Below are 16,803 nucleotides of genomic sequence, written 5' to 3'. Positions count from 1 at the left end.
AAGTTTTAAAACAACTGAAAAAAAGAATCATATTACAGAACAAGAGCATTTTCAAAATCTTTATTGATGTGTTAGTTGCAGGTGTGTGGAAACACCTGTACAATATTTACAATAAGCTACACTGTTTTCTGTAACAGAAATCATATACCTGATCTAGTGTTACTATATAACATGATGATGACACTCCATACATGTACATGCATTTAATTCTTTTAGGCATTACAGATTCTGAAAACACAGATATACACAAGGGCTTTTAAACTTTAAAGGAAATGGGCAAAAACAGATATTTTCCTTTCTGATCACCTCAATTTAGGGTAAACAGCATTCAGAAGCTCAAGGATGACAGCAGTGATGATGCCCGAATACATCTGATGAACATTTTGTCCACCCTTGTCAAACACAAAGCAAGCTGGAAAATTCTGTACCTGGCCTGTATTTAACAAAACAAAATCCATTAAAAGAAAAACACGCAGATTTAATGAAAAGGCCTTAACATATACCCTGATATATACCTGTGGTACTGCAGATTTTTTTAGAGTTCAAGTGAGTGTTCTGTACGGTTTGCAATATTGCAGGCATACAGCAGAGCTAAATGTGATCGAGATCATTTGTATACATAAATAAACCAGCATTATTAATACCTTCTACATGTATACATAAATAAACCACCACTACTAATACACTTCTACATGTACCACACCATGAAGTTTCAGGAGGAAATGAGTACCTTTTTGCAGCTGTCCAGTAAAGTGATATATGTTGTTATCCTGAATACCCATCAGGTCTGCCAACTCATAGGAAAATTTTGACTGAATATAGCTGTCATCTTCAGCAAAGAACATCACAAATGGATACTTCTTTACATCCATCGCGATGGCAAATCCACCCACCTGGAAGGCATGACAAAGACAAGATGTCTCTGTAATAACAATAAGGTATAATAATTATAGTATGTATAAGGCATCCTCTCTTTAGTAGCACTTTGCACAAACAAGGACTCTTGCACAGCTGTGCACACATGATGCATATAATAGCAAAGGTACACGAAAAATAAATATAAGAATGCACAAATTACAATGGTAGATTCAAGGATGCTCAAGAGACAAGCATAACGCAACAGTTGCAAGGCCATATTTTGTTTCGAGTTAAGCCAGGAATATGCAATGTCAGTTCTTCAAGAAAAATGTAAAATAGGTCTCTTATTAATTTGGTGTATTTTTTGCACTTTCCAACACTTTCTAGATTACCCAAAATATAAAAACAAGTTCCTGCTCAAAGGAACCATATTCATAAAAACAACAACATCACAATTAAAAAGAAAACTAAACAAAATAAAAAGACATTGTTATTCTTCAGTTCTAAAGAAATGTACTATGATTTAGTTATCACAAAACATGATAAATGTGAACAAAGGTGGAATGGCTTCAAAAGTGTACCCCTCTTTCCACATACACATACAGAAGACTAAATCAAAAACATTTCCAGACTCTAGCATGGTTCTTATCACATTATTTGACCTATGGCTCAGGGACTAAAAGTGTTTGGTGTCAGCATATTATTGTTATCTGGTGTTTTCAATGCCATTTCATTATTATTGTTGCTCAGCAAAGTGTGACCTCCTTTGTGATGCTGCATGATGTAAGTGTTTAATTAACAATAATAATAAGGGGAAATAATTTAGCGCATTTCCCGACTTAAAAGAAGGCTCAATGTGCTTTACAAGAAAAAAGATTAAACATAAAGTAACAGGTACACAAAAATGTACATAAAACACACACACACACACAGACACAGTCCAATATATGTCAGTAAACAAACGACGAAACAAACCCCTAACTATTATTATTATTCTCATTTTATCTAAGCAGATCATTTTATTGTTTTCTACTGTTTAATGCAAACTAACACTTAGTAGAATAAAAGATCTTTTTTGCTAACCTCACTAAAGTCAACTACTTTCAAAGTGTTCACCAAAGTCATTCGTTGCAAAGATTTACACTGGCTTGCACATGGAATAAGCTTGGAGAGAGCACGAGATAAAGGACGATAAAATGGACGCTCCCACATCTCACCGAGTAACTTCAGAAGCTTCTGTGTTCTTGCTGCACTGGGGAAAGAAGAAAATAGTAAAACAAAATCTATTTATTAAGAAAAAGATTGCAAAACCTTAATCACTGAGGGTAATTTTGGTTAACACATTTCAATACAAATATGTTAAACTGCATGACCATTAATGTTTTAAAATGTTCAAAAAAAAAAACAAAAAAAACCCCCAAACCTAGACAATCAGTAATATGTTCAAATAAACAGGTAACATAAATAAAGGAATACTGCTGTGCATATAATCCTTCACCTAGAGTGTTAATGTAATTAATGGAAGTGGTTTCCATTAGTTGTTAGTTCGTCCTATTTGTTGCACTAATCAATTTTTTTTTTCTCTAAATGTTGCCAGTTGGTCTGACACTGTCATTACAAGCTGCATAATTATCTGTAAACTTAAGCAGATCAGAATAATCATGGCTGGTTTTACTGTGCTAAAAAACTCACATGAAAAGTACCTATAAATTATGGAAAGAAAACGTAGCACTGAAAACTGTGCTTTATATGTAAAGAGCAGGCTGAATCAAGTGAATGATGCCAAGAACCTGCATGCAACAGATCTTTCAGACACAAAAAATCAGAAGGCAGCTTACTAGAAAGGCTGGTGTGGCCATGGAGAGAGAAAAGCAGCTGACTTGAATATTTTAGATGTCTTTGCTCCTGCGGCTAATTGCATGGCGGGATAGCAAGCTGCCCCATGGGCAATAAGTAGGTCCACCCTGAAGAAGATTTAAGGTAAGACTTAATTTTAATTTATTTGTTGCTCATTGCACGGGCATTCCAGACATGAAATAATTCAAAACTAAAGGACTACAGACTTCAAGTTCAGGATTGATTTATACTATCATATTCTGCAGTTCTTGTTAATGAAACCAGATTCCCTGATCTTCATATGAGTAATTTTCATCCATTTTTCTAAGCCTCTTCCAACCCCAAAAGAATTTTATTTGGAGTAAGCAATGGGGGTCCACTAAAAAATTAAGCTTATAAAGCATGGTCAGTCCCCAGACTTTCTGGTCATTGGTGAATGAGGTGTCAGAAAGTGAACTTTTCTCAGGCCAGGTCTTTTTGTGAGGATGATGGTGCTCAGCTTCCCTCTCTCTTACTGCCTTTTCCCAAACATTTTCCTTTTAAATGGATCAGGTACTCATCCAATAGCTGGGTCAACCACAATTTTTTTTTAATCCACAAGGGCAATTACAGGTAAGATCTATAAAGGTACATGCACTAGCAATATACAGATGAGTACACACATATACATGTTGACTACAGTGAATTAAGTTCTTTATCTTTACATACACACACATACAGCAACAGTGGATACAGTTGGTGCATTGCATTAGGTAACCTCATTTAAAATCAGTGCGTACAAGACTTTCTGGAGTGATAGACAAGGCAGGAGGAAGGGTGGAGTGATGATCTTAGAAATAGCTTGAATGTCAGTGAAAGCAGAAAATACACAAATTATGTGAAGTACATTAAAGTCAAAATAACTACTCAAGGCAGCATCATCAATATAGTCAACTACTATTGCTCCAATGATAACATGCTGGCACTCAACACTGGTCCCCAAAAGTGGTTTCCTTTTTGCTGGAAACTTTAACAGCCTATCTCAGAGATGGGGATATGATACCCTAGACAAGTGAGGAGAAGATATAGAAGCCTTGTTAGCGATTTCACAGACACACCAACCTTCTACTCACACCACTGGCTCAGAACACCACCACCAGACCTGGCATTCTGCATGGATGACATTCCTCCTACACACCATAGTGAACAAGTGAACTACAAACGGCACATGAGCTCAGTAAATCATGAGAGAAGGCCAAGATCTCTCCTAGCTAAGAAAACAATATCAAGCTTCATGACAAGAAATATAAGTTCCTGAGAACTGAACTGAAACTAAAAAGAAGCAGCTGGAGAAATGACCACAAGCTTGAACACAAAGAGTGAGACATCACCAACTTATGGAGTCTAACTAAAACACAAGATCACACTTGAAGAAGAAGGAAAGGGACTGACTGAATAAACTGCTAATGCATCTGCTCAAGCATATGCAAAAGTAAGTGATATCACCATCCCTCAGAGCCAACAAAATAAGAAAAGAAGAAATAGAAACAAACTGCAAAATACTTCCTGGCTTAAAGATGACTAGGAGTTTGCTGAGGGTACTATTATCAAAGTATTGTAGCATCTCTTTAAAAAGGCATTTGGTCTTTATGAACAGGGTACAGCTCAAAGAGGTAAGCAGCTTCATTGCCCAGCGGCACCTTGAATATAAATAAGACCCCACCTTGAATATGAGTCAAGCTATTGGACGATAGCAGCCAAGATACACCAACAGACCATGGACAAAGTCCAGAACCAAGCTTTGAGAATAATCACTGGCACCATGATAACATCATCAACAGAAAAGATGGAGCAAATAACAGAAATCCATAGCAAGAAAAGAGAGAAGTGCAAGGCACTAGCACAAGTCAGCAAGTACAAGCACAGCCCAGAACATCTAATAAGTGCAAAAAAAAACTTCAGGCAGGCTCAAAAGATCAAGTTTTGCAAGAGACACATGTACTGCAGAGACAATACTAGACATGACTGCCTGGTGAAGGAGAGAACCAGGTTCTTTTAACAATCATACTTCTTTAAAGTATGGAAGAAGAAAATCAACATGGTAAAGCTTTGTTCACATGTATGTGCAGCTTTTAAAAACACATTTGCTAATTACTGATTCATAAGAACAACTATTTTGAAAACTGATTTGAAAATCTGCTGTTGATATTATATACACCAGTTTATCTCTCTCTTCTCCAAATCCCCATTTCACAAAAAAAAACATGTTAATTCAAGAACTATGTATGATCTGAAACAAACACTGAGTGCAATCTAACAATGCTGAAATTTTAAGCTGCAGCACTCATGTTATCTAAAAATGCATGACAAACCAAATAGGACTTCATTACATATGATTGCATACAAAAATACACATGCTTTTTCTCACTTTGAAACAAGTAGAGCCAAAAAGATTGTTTTTTAAATCTCAGGTATTTACGGCTAGCAAAATGACCAGTAAAAAGAATTATTTGAATATACCATTATCTCTACCACTTACCTTTCTACACCAAGGTTGCTTAAAAAATCTATTATGAACTCAGCTTTTTCATCTGTGGTATGTGAAAACACATCATCATATTCTTTCTCAACACCTTCAGTGAGACCATGGCCTGCAACACAGCATATATTCAATGTACACAATAAATGTGATTGGAGAATGTACACGAGTAAAGAGTGATTAACACCAGGTGAAAAAGTGGTGTCTGTTATGGACATTTTGCTTGTTTTGGTATCTGTGGTCTAAGACATTCTTTATTTTGAGTTGTATGTTGTAGATTAATCATTGCTCTTCTGCTTAGTATCGTCTGCTGCTACATGGAAACCCATTCCCAAACAAGCATAAGCAAACCACTGTCAACAACACAACATACTGTCTAGCCAGAGAAAGCAAAAAAAAAAAAAAAACCTTGGAAGTCATCTGCCAACTGGAACTCAAATGTTTAGTATGTGGTTAGTAGTTGGTACAGCTTGAATGTCTAAAACAAGGGAAGATGATTTTTGCGTTTGAAAGTTGATAATGAATGAATTAATAACAAGAAAGAGAAAAGAAAAAAGAAGAGAGATGGACTGATGTAAACTGAGATGATCAGCAACTATAAATGCCACACCTGGAAAGGATGGTGCTAAAACGCGGCATCCTGATTTTACACAGGCATCCAATAATGGTTGTAAGTCATAGAAAGAACCAGGACTGGAATGTAGACCGACTACTACCGGTTCTCCAGGATTAAATCTGTCTCCTGGTGATGAGTCAAGGTAAGCAGTGTCCAGGAATACACCACCTGGTATGTCTTGCCATCTTTCAACGCTTGTTTGGACATAGATGAAACGCTGTTTCAGCAAGCTACTCTGGATTATGGCTGCTTTCTTCTCGTTAGCTGTCTCTGATGAGAGAGAAGAACTATTTCTAGCTGTCATGGATTTGAAGGAATGCCGTTTAAAGCCATCGTGGAACATCTTTGTGCTTGTTAGAAAATACGGCTGTTTTCTATGAAAAGAAATGTTAATGTTAACTGAAGGACAAAATGAGCAATCATTTCGTATATGCAGACGATTTATCGCAGAAATTTGCTTCCTTTGGAATCGCACAAATCCATAAAAAAGGCATATCTTTGGAAATTGTGTCATGGCTATTCTGCAATGGCTAGAACTCTTTCTTCTAATTCCCTTTTCAGAGGCAGAAATTAGACCACGGAGAATAATGCGCTCCGAGTACCTTAGAGCATACACCCTTGGCAACCTTTTGTAAAATCTTGGCTAACAGTGTCCACAAAGCTATTTCTCTCTGCATCAAATAAGATTAAGTTAAAGACTATAATACGCAAAATCACAGAATCTCTCCGCTGTTAGTATTCGCACATTTTCGCGACGAACTTTCAGCAATTTTCAGATTCCAACAAGCACGCGAGAGTGCTTCTCCACGTCATGTAGAGTCGCTTCCCTTGCACTACAACGGCGCGTCTGTCATCGTTTACGGAGCAGACGACCAAGAAAACACGAGAAAGTAACGCCAGATGAAGGTATCATTCAAATAATTCAAATTCTTTCTTACACGAATTAAAGAAGAGCAGTTTACTTAATCTGATGAATGTCAGACATCAGAAATCCATTAATTAAACTTTGAAAAGCTATCAAATAAGATTAATGACCAATTTGAAGAATGGTCATGATGCGACTATACATGGGCTTTATAAGTGTAGAAATCGTCAGTTTACAGTGACAGATTATTATTATAATTTCACCCATAAAATAAATCTTAATGAAATTGATTAAATCATGTGAAACGTTTTTTTCATCGTTACTTTTAACAAACGTGGGACATCATAGAAATTATGAAAAAGTTTGTCAAAGCCCAAATTTGAAGACTACAAACGCTAAAGAATATGACAAGGACTGATGATAAATGTTTACTTCATTTCCTTTTGTGTAATCATCACATCAAATGATTAGCCATATGCACACGATTTTAACTTTATTGGTGTTTACAAAGGGGATAAAGTCGCATCCGTACAGTCGAGTGACCTCATTAGTAATATTCGTGAGACTGCTTAAACAAATCCGCAAAGATTCAAGCGTAACTAAGCAGATTATATATTATGGATGTGGAAAGACAAATTTTCTAAATGCTGAACGACTTACATAATTCGACAGTAAGTCTGTCCTTTCTACTTAGGAGAAACACTTACATAGATACCTTGTTGCAGCTTAATCATCGCAAGCAGCATAAATGGAACTGCTGCCGTTACTTATTCCTGCAGCGAAAAGACAAAGACCTCAATGAAGTTAGCTACATAAGGCATCTGAGGCGACCGGCTCCTGGGTGTCACTGACAAGCAATCAAGACTAGAGAAGAGGGAGGACGACGTGAACAGATGGAGGACTTAAACGATCTGGATAAAGGGGAAGAGGCTGGGCAAGATGCCACCAACGAAGTGGTCGTTAAGTCATACGAAGGTGCTCTAAGTTTGGGAAAGATAGATAGCAAGAAAAATAAATACATAATTAAATAGGCAGACTGGAAAACAGAGGAGGGCAACAACATATCTCGTATGTCTTTTCTGTACATGAACTATTTTCGAAACTAGAAAATAAGGGAAAGAGAAATTATGAATATATCCACTCAAGTCGCATCGCTGGAACCCCCCCCCCAACCCCTACTTCTAGTTGCAACAACTACTCGTGAATGTTCCAATTTATCATAAATAATATTTTTTCCTTACATCCAAGCAGCATTATTACAAACTTTCTTGCATCCAAGAAGTATTATTACAAACTTTCGAATTCAACGCCCTTGAAAAATTTGGTGTCTATTTTTGACGCATTTTAAATAGAAAACTTCTGATTAATCAGTGTTTGCTGCTGTGGTAGTGGCTCATACTTACGTCATCCGACCTTGGGATCCTTCCGAAATGGTCACTAGGAGGTCAAAAGCTTAACGCACCTTAATTAGTAGCCACAACTGAATTATACCTTGTTAACAAAATTGTGTTGGACCGTAGACTAACAACATAATCTGATTTGCTTCAGTTATGTTTATCAATCATTAATGGTCTTGTTTTATATTTTAAATTTTGTAATTATTAGTGCTTTGGTTGTTTTCAATTAGATGTGCTTTATCCCGAGGGGGTGCTCATCACTATAAGCTGCATCATGGGAATTTTGCTTCTGCTGTTTATTATTGTCTGCTGTCTGTGAGTAATTTGTCAATATTTTTCTTTCATATCTACAGTACATTTAATTTTTTAAGCTATAGCTTTAAATCAGCGATGTCTTCAAAGGTGAAGATAATAAAAAGAGATAATGGCAGCGATACAATCTAGAAGGAAGAAAACATTTTGTAAAAAATAAAGAGGAGGGAAGAAAAGGGAAAAGTAGAAGCAAAGAGATGTGAGAGAAACAGAAACTTCCTACTTGCAGGCTTATGAACCCACTGATAACATTCAACACTGATAAAATCATGGACTTTCGTAAGTTGAACAGCGTTTATTAGACAGGTCATAAAAACCACGAGGTTTACGTGAAAGACCTATGTTTGTGTTCCTAACCCCTTTATTTTTGTTTGTATCCTCTCACTGTGCTGAAGCATAAGACCTCGAGGGAGATGACAACGAAATTTTTAATGAGATTATGCAGAAATTCCAACATAAGTTGGGTTTTTTTTTTTGGTTTATTTTCTCAGATTTTTAAGGATTATATTTTAAAGTTGCCGAATCTTCCACTTTTATTAGCAGCGGGAACTTGTGAATCTGGCGGACGCGTATATTTGAATTAAAAGAAAGATCAATTGGCCCTTTAAAAATTAAATACATTTTCCTTAAACTAATCGTAATTAACTATCTAGCCGTTGTTTAAAGACTCATGCATTTTATTTCCTTTTACTTTTGTTATTATGTTTTCGTTAATTGTCGTTTATTTACAGTTCATGAAATACCCTGATCAAATCATAGCATGGCTTAGTGTAACACCTCAAGTAAACCGTATACTGACATACTTTTTCTTGTCTAAAACAGATGGTGCCATAATCGGCGATTACTGTTACGCCAGGTAATAATGTATGGGAAGGGTACTAACTATAAAACAGTTGGTAATATAGAACAGGCCGATGGCTCAAAACCGTCATAAGGCTGCAGAACAATGCTCAGATATGTGCGGCATAAAGAAATTGACTCGTTTTTAATTGTGCATTTCAGATTAATTTTGATAATAAAAAACCGTGGCTGCCATTTTTGATACTTCACCTTATGAATTTCTCTATGTAACATTTTACTGTTCCATATCAACACAGTTTTTATACAACGACGGAGATGATTTAAAATTATATTCACTAGTATCAGTTTCTTGCCAGGTCTTGAAGTTATCTGATTGTTTTTCATACAATATTAAACAGAAATGAACTTTTATTTCCTCCCAAAGCAATTTTACTAAAACGTTATTTAGGGTTAACCTTAAGTTTTCCATATTTCGTACCCTTCTTACATATGTACCACTATTACTTTGATGTTATGTCAACATTTATGGCATCTACTATTGTTTATTTTTGCTGGAGATACAACTTTTTTGGTAATTTTTAGCAAATCAGTAGAAAAAAGAACTATAATCGATGAGAGAACTAGAGAGAGAGAGAACAGAAAGAGAAAGAAACTGAATAGAAAAGACTATGTGGAGCTGTGAAAGCTGTGAAAGCTGGTTAAGAGAAACTAACATCATTCTCGTCGTAGCATAAACGCAGACCATTACCATCGCGATATGTCATATGCTGATAAGTAAAGTGTAGAATAAAATAAATGAGTACGCAGACATACACGGAAATACATGAGGATATCTATTTATTTATTTTTAAGTGCAAAAAACTCGGGGTTTGAGATATTAAGTTTATGTCGTTCATTTGGGTACTAAGCCAAAAAAAAAAAAAAAAAACAGTCTCAGCCCGTAGGTCTCACACCTTAAAGAGAAAACTATAGTTTTAGAAAGGATAACGAAACATAAGTTCGGAGTTTATTTATGCGCTGGACTAGTATTTTGTGTGTGTGTCATGTTTACCAGGAGGCTAAGATGTTAAAAGCCGGGGTAACCAGAAAGTCCTTGGACAGCATTCCCTCGGCCGCGAAACCTAGCTTCAGAGACATTGTAAGATCTGACGTATTGCGTTTCTTAATGCGTTTCATATGTCTTTTCTTAAGATCGATCATTTGGTGCAAATTTTCATTATGTCTTTTTGCCCTTGATTGTCATGTACTTTTTAGAGCTCACTTGGCTAGTGGCGGCAAGACTATGCACACACTAGACATCTTGCTGTACGTTCATGGCATCAGTTCATTTTTGGCTTACATGTTGCATTCCACCCATTTTATAACAGTAGCAGACAAGGGCGCTACAAACATCGATTACAGACAGCTGAAGTTTGTCGCAAGCGAAACTTGACACGTAAAGGATAAAAGAGCGGTGACCTAAAGCCTGTTATTTTCAGATTTGTCAAGATCCGGACCTTTCGGATGACTTCGTACAGCTGCAGTCACAGATACAGAGAGAGTCAACTGCACACAGAGGCACACATCGGTATTCAGAGATACCGATGGGGGTATATGATAACAGAGGCACACATCGGTATTCAGAGATACAGCCATTTACGAAGCAATACAGAGAGACGTGGCCAGGAACATCAACAGCAGAGTCGATTAGCCCAACGAATGGTCGACGTTCAAGCATAGTGTCAGTATGAAAGCGATTATGTAGGTTTGATTGAAAGCAAACACCTATGTGGCTTGAAAATTGCAATACAAAATTTCATAAGATTACCAGGCCTTACACTAAGCCCTGTAACTCCCTGGGGCAGTAATTATTAAGGGAGGGTAAGTTGTTACCCTGGGGCAACGTAGGAAAGTCAAGGGCTTGTGTCACTAATAAAGCGGTGTCCACACACCACAGACCCAGATTTACCTTTGGAACTGTAGCTTTAAACCAATGTCACAGATGACCTAAAGTAAAGGAATATAAAGCAATGTTTACGGAATCTTCAGCCCCACTTCGCAACTTTGTAGACAAGATACATGCCCTTTGTTTTCCCACTTTGCCCCAAGGCAACGTTTCACTTGGGTTGACAACTAGAGTTCATTCAATGATTTCCTCATCTTCACCAGAGATGGAATATCCGAGGCGTGTCTCCATAATTAAAGACTTTTTGTATACAAACATATCATTTAACTGTCCAAACCTCTTTACCCATTTTTCTTCGGACTCTTGGGATCATCGTTGAAATGACTGCACCTTCTGGTTGCCTTTTTTTTTAAAAAAAAAAAAAGAGACTGCGCCTAACTGGCATGGTTTGCGATTTTGAGATGCCTTGATTTGAAAGATTTAGATATTTCCAGATGAATAACGTTTGCATCGTTGAATCAGCCATTTTCTGGACTGAACTGTCTGCATCCTGTTTGTCTGTGGCATCTAGAAGTGGGGCATGGGGATAGTCCAAGCTGCATCCTGTTTTTCTGTGGCATGTAGATGTGGGACATGCTTGGATGTTGATAGTTTCAGCTTCCTTACTACCTTCAGTGATCTTCGTACTTGTGTGTATATCAGTGCTGGTTCACCCGTCAGTGCCTATTATGCTATGTCTGGGGCAGTGTTGTTTTGAGGTTCTATTTGGCGCGGGCGTGGTGGCTACGTAGCCTACTTGTATATTGGAAATCTATCAAGGTGTGTGAGTTGCTTACAGATGCTTTTTTATTTGGGCAGAGTATTCCAGTAAACAGTGGAATGAACCCAAATAGGTAATTCTGTTAAGTTGCATAAATGGTTTTTCAGTTCCATCCACAAAACTGGTGATGAATCAAGCAGCTAATTCATCCTTACAACTAGCCTGCGATAGCATCCAAAAGTCAATTTAACAATGCACAAGAAATGTCAAAACAAAAATAGAGAAAAAGTTATTCCTTTAGAACCAAATTAGATCGTTTCTTCATATTCAAAAATTTTTTTTTAAAAGACGTCATACATATCTTTCAGTTCAATGCAGACGAAGCAACAGTAACATTTTGCCTTAACGGTCATTCACGTTGGGCTGTGAATCTACCAGCACAATAAGTGCCCCGATACACTAACATCATTGATAAGTAGCAGAATTGTGAACGTGACAACCGATAATGCACACCTGGGCAATGTAATAGTCAGCCAATGACTTGCGAGAATCTCTAACCCATTGTCCCAGCAAAACACCCAAGTTTAAATTCTTCTTTGGTTATAATTAGTTCAAAAGTCTTAAACAAATTCTCTTCTGTCATAAAACGGGAAGCCAAAGATTTTAAGCATTCAGAACTAGCGATATTGGTATAGTCTTTGCTTACACCTCTTATATTCCAGTCACCCCCAACACAAATAACTCTAACCCAATCCTGTTTGAAGTAGAAAAAAAGAAGCAAGCAAACAAGCAACAAATACTATTTCCCATTATTAGGTGCACTAGCAGTATACGTCAATGTCTTATTGGATTCGACTTATATTACTTTCAGGTTGCAATAATCAGAGTACTAGATATGTCACTGTCTCATGCTACAATGTTGCAAAGTTTTTTTGTGACTCATGGTTTCAGATACTTTGATTCATCCCCTGTAAACACTTTGGAGCAACCGCAACATCACTCCTCGCTAAAGGAACCATACATGAATTATCACGTAAACAGTAATAATAGTCCTCACTCCCATTCGACTGGAGTCTCAAGAAACAAAAGATCCCCGCAAGAATACTTAAGAACCCCAGAAACCACGAAACACGACGAATCCAGAAAGTTCTCTTTAGACAGTCCCTTCATTGCAACGAAAAATTCGAAGTTTCAGAACGCAAGGGAACACTTAGGTTCTATAGAATTACAGGCATCTCCACAAAACGTCGATAGCGCAAATTCAGTGATTAGCGAAAATAAGACAGCCAGCCATAACAAGCCTACTGAATCCGGAAGAGAGAGTTTTGACGCAGGCTTGATGATGAAGAAAGATGTACCCTATCTGTCATTTCAAAACAAGAAGTCTTCCGAACATGATTATAAGATGGTCGTTCAGGCTTTGAGGGACTACTGGAGGAAAAAGGATCTGGCTGAGCTCCAAGCATGGTCCCTAAAAGGTCACGAGGGTGGTCGTCCGAAATTCTTTACCATGCGTTCTAAGACCTGCTCTCCAAACACATGCCAAAGCCGGATTGATAACTCTGCAACAAGTAGACAATTAAGATTTCAGAAAGCTTCTAGTGTTCCATGGGGTTCTAAATGTCATATATCTCGAGATATACCACGATGTTCTTCTCCAAAACCCTGTCGATGCTTAATTGACAACTCTACAGCAAAGAGCCTTCAAAAAACCTTCAGCACCCCCACCCCTGACAGCCCAAAATGCGACCAATGTTCAGCTTTGTCCTCCAAGTCTTCAACATATCGAGGGGAAAAAACTTTGAAAATGTCCACTACTGACAGTCCATGCTCGTGCACTATTTGTGAGAACGCGTCGCAAAGACGTTCTCCAGAATTTGACAGACGCCTGATTAACGAATCTCCAATACAAGTTACTAGCGACGTTTCTCCAAGCACGCACTATTTACCGTCCAAAAGTAGTTCTTCATTATCCTCCCCGAGTTTGATTCATATGTGTGTGAAAATGGACACGACACTCACGAGTTCTGTATCAGAGAGTTCGGAATGCCTTGTTGACACTTCTCCTACACGTCGAGTAAGTAGTCTTCTCAGAGCTTTCAGCCACAGCACGGTTCTTCCGGATTCACCAGAACGATCTTCTCCAGAATTCCGCAATCGTCAACGCAAATTTCACAAGCGTTAGGATGTGCCACAGAGTTCTTCAAAATCCTGCCGGAAAACTTCAGATATCTCCCTTCCAGATAAAAGTTCTAATTTTTGCAGAACTTCCTCTTAAACCTTCTTCGAGAAGTCTCCAGCACGGAATGTCTTCAGTGTCACCCGTCGAGACTCGTCTCCAACTTGTCTTCAAATGGTGCCCAACAGACCAAGCCGGCAGAGAGATATGGAAGGGACCCATGCGCCGAGTCATTGGTACCTGACACAAATCGGTTTACCCATGCCTCTGACAAAACGCTTTTCAAACCCTGTTGCTGCTGATCACACTCATGGCAACACACTAAAAGGCGTTATTAATGCGATGCTAATTCTACAACAATGTGCCTATTCTTTGGAACTGGCACTATTGCAAGCGTTCCCAAACAAAATCGCACATAGCCTGAGCTGGACTGTCAGATATATCCATTGCTAAATATACATTTTGTGGACAATGAGCAGTTGCAGGCGACCCATTAATAAAATAATATGGGAAAAGGATTCGTAGGAATTGTCGTCTATTCGATTGGATTCTGACTTCAGTAATGTAAGACTGTCGCTGTTTTTAGCACTTGAGTCTACATGCCTGCTTAGAAAGACCTGCGAAAAACGCATATCTTTAGTTCTTTGATAACAGTTTTATTCCACTCATGACCATTCGTCATCTTGTGTATTAGTTACACAGACGATAGTATTCGAAAGCACAGTGGCAAACAGGACATACAGGAGAATGTTGTGAATTATATCTATTTCACCCTGAAATTCTTGTGGTATTTTAAGCTCCTTTACTTATGTGAGGCAGTTGATACTGAGGTTGACTTGTTTGCTGTAAAAGTTTATCAGTCTCTCTCTCTATATATATAATACGATTAATAACAGAATATATTTAATATCTCAGCAGTTAAAGCCATTGCAGCTGTACGTGTATGTTTGTATTACCTGAGGTCTACATTATACAGAATACGATGTGTTATTTCGAGCTATTCCACAAGGGGTTTTTTTTTTTTTTGTCGTGCTGATGTCATTTAAAGCTAGCAATTAACGGACAGCAGAAAATATGATCACGCCGTGTCCTTATTTGTTTTAAACGTGCAATGTGGTTACAAAATTAAAGTGCCAATTAGAACCTCTTTCAGATAAGGTTTTGGGACTGTTACTGCTTACATCACTGGCCATAAGGAGGAGGGCAACAGTAGGTCATGAAAAAATATCTCTCTTCCAGTTGTATGGTACCGTTCCAGAATAAACACAACTGTATAGACCCAAAGATATTCCAGGCTTTAATGTTTAAAAAAACATAGATTTGTTTTGAAGGACTAAGGTGTACATTCCTCCTAATGCTTGGGTAAAACTCGGTACAAGATAATATTTCCCAGAATTTTGGTATATTCCGTTCTCGAAATATACATCTACAAACATCACCTTACATACATAGAGGTCAAAATTGCTATGCCATATTAGTATATATTTCATCCCATCTCTCACACTGACTAAAAATCCGTGCACTATCCTCATGTCTGTTGAAATCTTTTTGTAAGTGGCGTTGTTTGTAGGGGTGTATCTCGAAAAAGGAAGGGGAACTTTTTAGAAAGAGTATCTTGATTGATACATATTCCTTTTGCTTTAAAAATATAAGATGAAATGCTTTGAACGGAAAGACATGCTGGAAGTCGGGAAAACAAGTACGTGTTACAGAGGGATTTAAATTAATTGTACTGGATACAATGTTGTTAAGATGAAAAATAATATAATAATACATGCAAATCTTTATGGTATGGCGCACGTTTCAGAGGCATAAAATGCAAAGTAATACGAAAAAAACAAACAAGCAGCGACAGCAAACCGCGATTCTTCTACTTTCGTGTAGTCCACCGTGGCACCGAAGCAGCTGACAGACGAATACATGTCCGCTTGCGGCGACGCTAATGTGAGATGGGGCCTTGTGGATGAAGCTTGCGACGCTTGCATTCATTTTCCTCGCCGGTGTATATTTACACATATGGTGGACGGGCCTCCTCCTTACTATAACGCGGTGCGGGAAATATCGTGCAAAAATATTTAGAAAAACTCGCACTCTAGGCTATCTCTTTGTTCGTAGGCCATGCCTTTGTTTTTTTATGATGTCCAGCTAACCTTGTTGTCTGCAGGAGACCTCTGGTCAAAGTATTTTTCACCCACCGAGAGAGGTCTTTAAAAAAAAAATTCGTTGGTGCGAGCGGACGCGAGGTGTGTACATAGCAGCGATGCCGCTAAGGCAACGTTTGTGAGAATGCCGAGAATGATGGGCAGAAAGGAGGGCGGGTAGGAGAGGTTTAAAGTAACATGCATTCGTACCCCATCGGAAAGTAATGCCCTCACCTGCTCTTAAACCACAATGACCTTTAACTGCTCTATAACAGCTGACAACTACTTTGTTTCGAAGGATAACGCGGACTGGCACTGTACAGAAGCAAATTGCTTTAGCTGAAAGTAGAGAGGAACGGCAATCACAATTAAATCATGAGAAAAATAGTTTATTTGCAAGGGTTTTTCTAGTGTGGAGGGTTTTTTTTTTGTTTTTTTTTTTTGTTTTTTTGTTTGTTTTTTTTTTGCATAAAAGAAGGATACAGCAGTTTTACTTTTTGCATTGCTGTTTGTCTTTTAGATACATGTATTACTGGAGTAGTTCCTCATGTGATTGCAATTTGCTGTTTGGTAGTGTTTGTCATCAGCAGTAGATATCGCCGTAGTTATTTTAAATCAAAAACTTTGAAATTTTA

General features: G+C 37.8%; 2 protein-coding genes across 2 annotated transcripts; one reads left to right on the top strand and one right to left on the bottom strand.

Moving 5' to 3' along the window:
* Positions 1 to 44: 44 nt before the first annotated feature.
* Positions 45 to 6,620, bottom strand: LOC112559233. The gene is made up of 6 exons (XM_025230296.1): positions 5,823 to 6,620; positions 5,213 to 5,324; positions 2,697 to 2,822; positions 1,942 to 2,110; positions 731 to 893; positions 45 to 433 (listed from the first exon to the last, which is right to left on the bottom strand). The coding sequence occupies exons 1-6, from the start codon at positions 6,340 to 6,342 to the stop codon at positions 303 to 305; spliced, it is 1,221 nt and encodes a 406-aa protein (XP_025086081.1). The 5' UTR covers positions 6,343 to 6,620; the 3' UTR covers positions 45 to 302.
* A 22-nt stretch (positions 6,621 to 6,642) lies between these two features.
* On the top strand, positions 6,643 to 15,875 carry LOC112559232. The gene is made up of 7 exons (XM_025230295.1): positions 6,643 to 6,734; positions 7,419 to 7,668; positions 8,321 to 8,405; positions 9,225 to 9,258; positions 10,258 to 10,341; positions 10,682 to 10,923; positions 12,800 to 15,875. The coding sequence occupies exons 2-7, from the start codon at positions 7,587 to 7,589 to the stop codon at positions 14,031 to 14,033; spliced, it is 1,761 nt and encodes a 586-aa protein (XP_025086080.1). The 5' UTR covers positions 6,643 to 6,734; positions 7,419 to 7,586; the 3' UTR covers positions 14,034 to 15,875.
* Positions 15,876 to 16,803: the final 928 nt, after the last annotated feature.

Source organism: Pomacea canaliculata, linkage group LG3 (assembly GCF_003073045.1).
Source record: "Pomacea canaliculata isolate SZHN2017 linkage group LG3, ASM307304v1, whole genome shotgun sequence".
Classification (NCBI taxonomy): Eukaryota; Metazoa; Mollusca; class Gastropoda; order Architaenioglossa; family Ampullariidae; genus Pomacea; species Pomacea canaliculata.
This window is presented reverse-complemented; position numbering and strand designations above follow the sequence as displayed.

Excerpts from the sequence above, each read along its gene's own strand:
- LOC112559232 (XM_025230295.1), top strand. The coding sequence starts at position 7,587 with ATGGAGGACTTAAACGATCTGGATAAAGGGGAAGAGGCTGGGCAAGAT. Across the intron at positions 9,259-10,257 it reads GGCGATTACTGTTACGCCAG|GAGGCTAAGATGTTAAAAGC; the intron begins GTAATAATGTAT and ends CATGTTTACCAG. Across the intron at positions 10,924-12,799 it reads GGTCGACGTTCAAGCATAGT|ATACTTTGATTCATCCCCTG; the intron begins GTCAGTATGAAA and ends TCATGGTTTCAG.
- LOC112559233 (XM_025230296.1), bottom strand. The coding sequence starts at position 6,342 with ATGACACAATTTCCAAAGATATGCCTTTTTTATGGATTTGTGCGATTC. Across the intron at positions 2,823-5,212 it reads AGCAACCTTGGTGTAGAAAG|GGTGGACCTACTTATTGCCC; the intron begins GTAAGTGGTAGA and ends AATCTTCTTCAG. Across the intron at positions 2,111-2,696 it reads TGGCCACACCAGCCTTTCTA|TGCAGCAAGAACACAGAAGC; the intron begins GTAAGCTGCCTT and ends TTCTTTCCCCAG.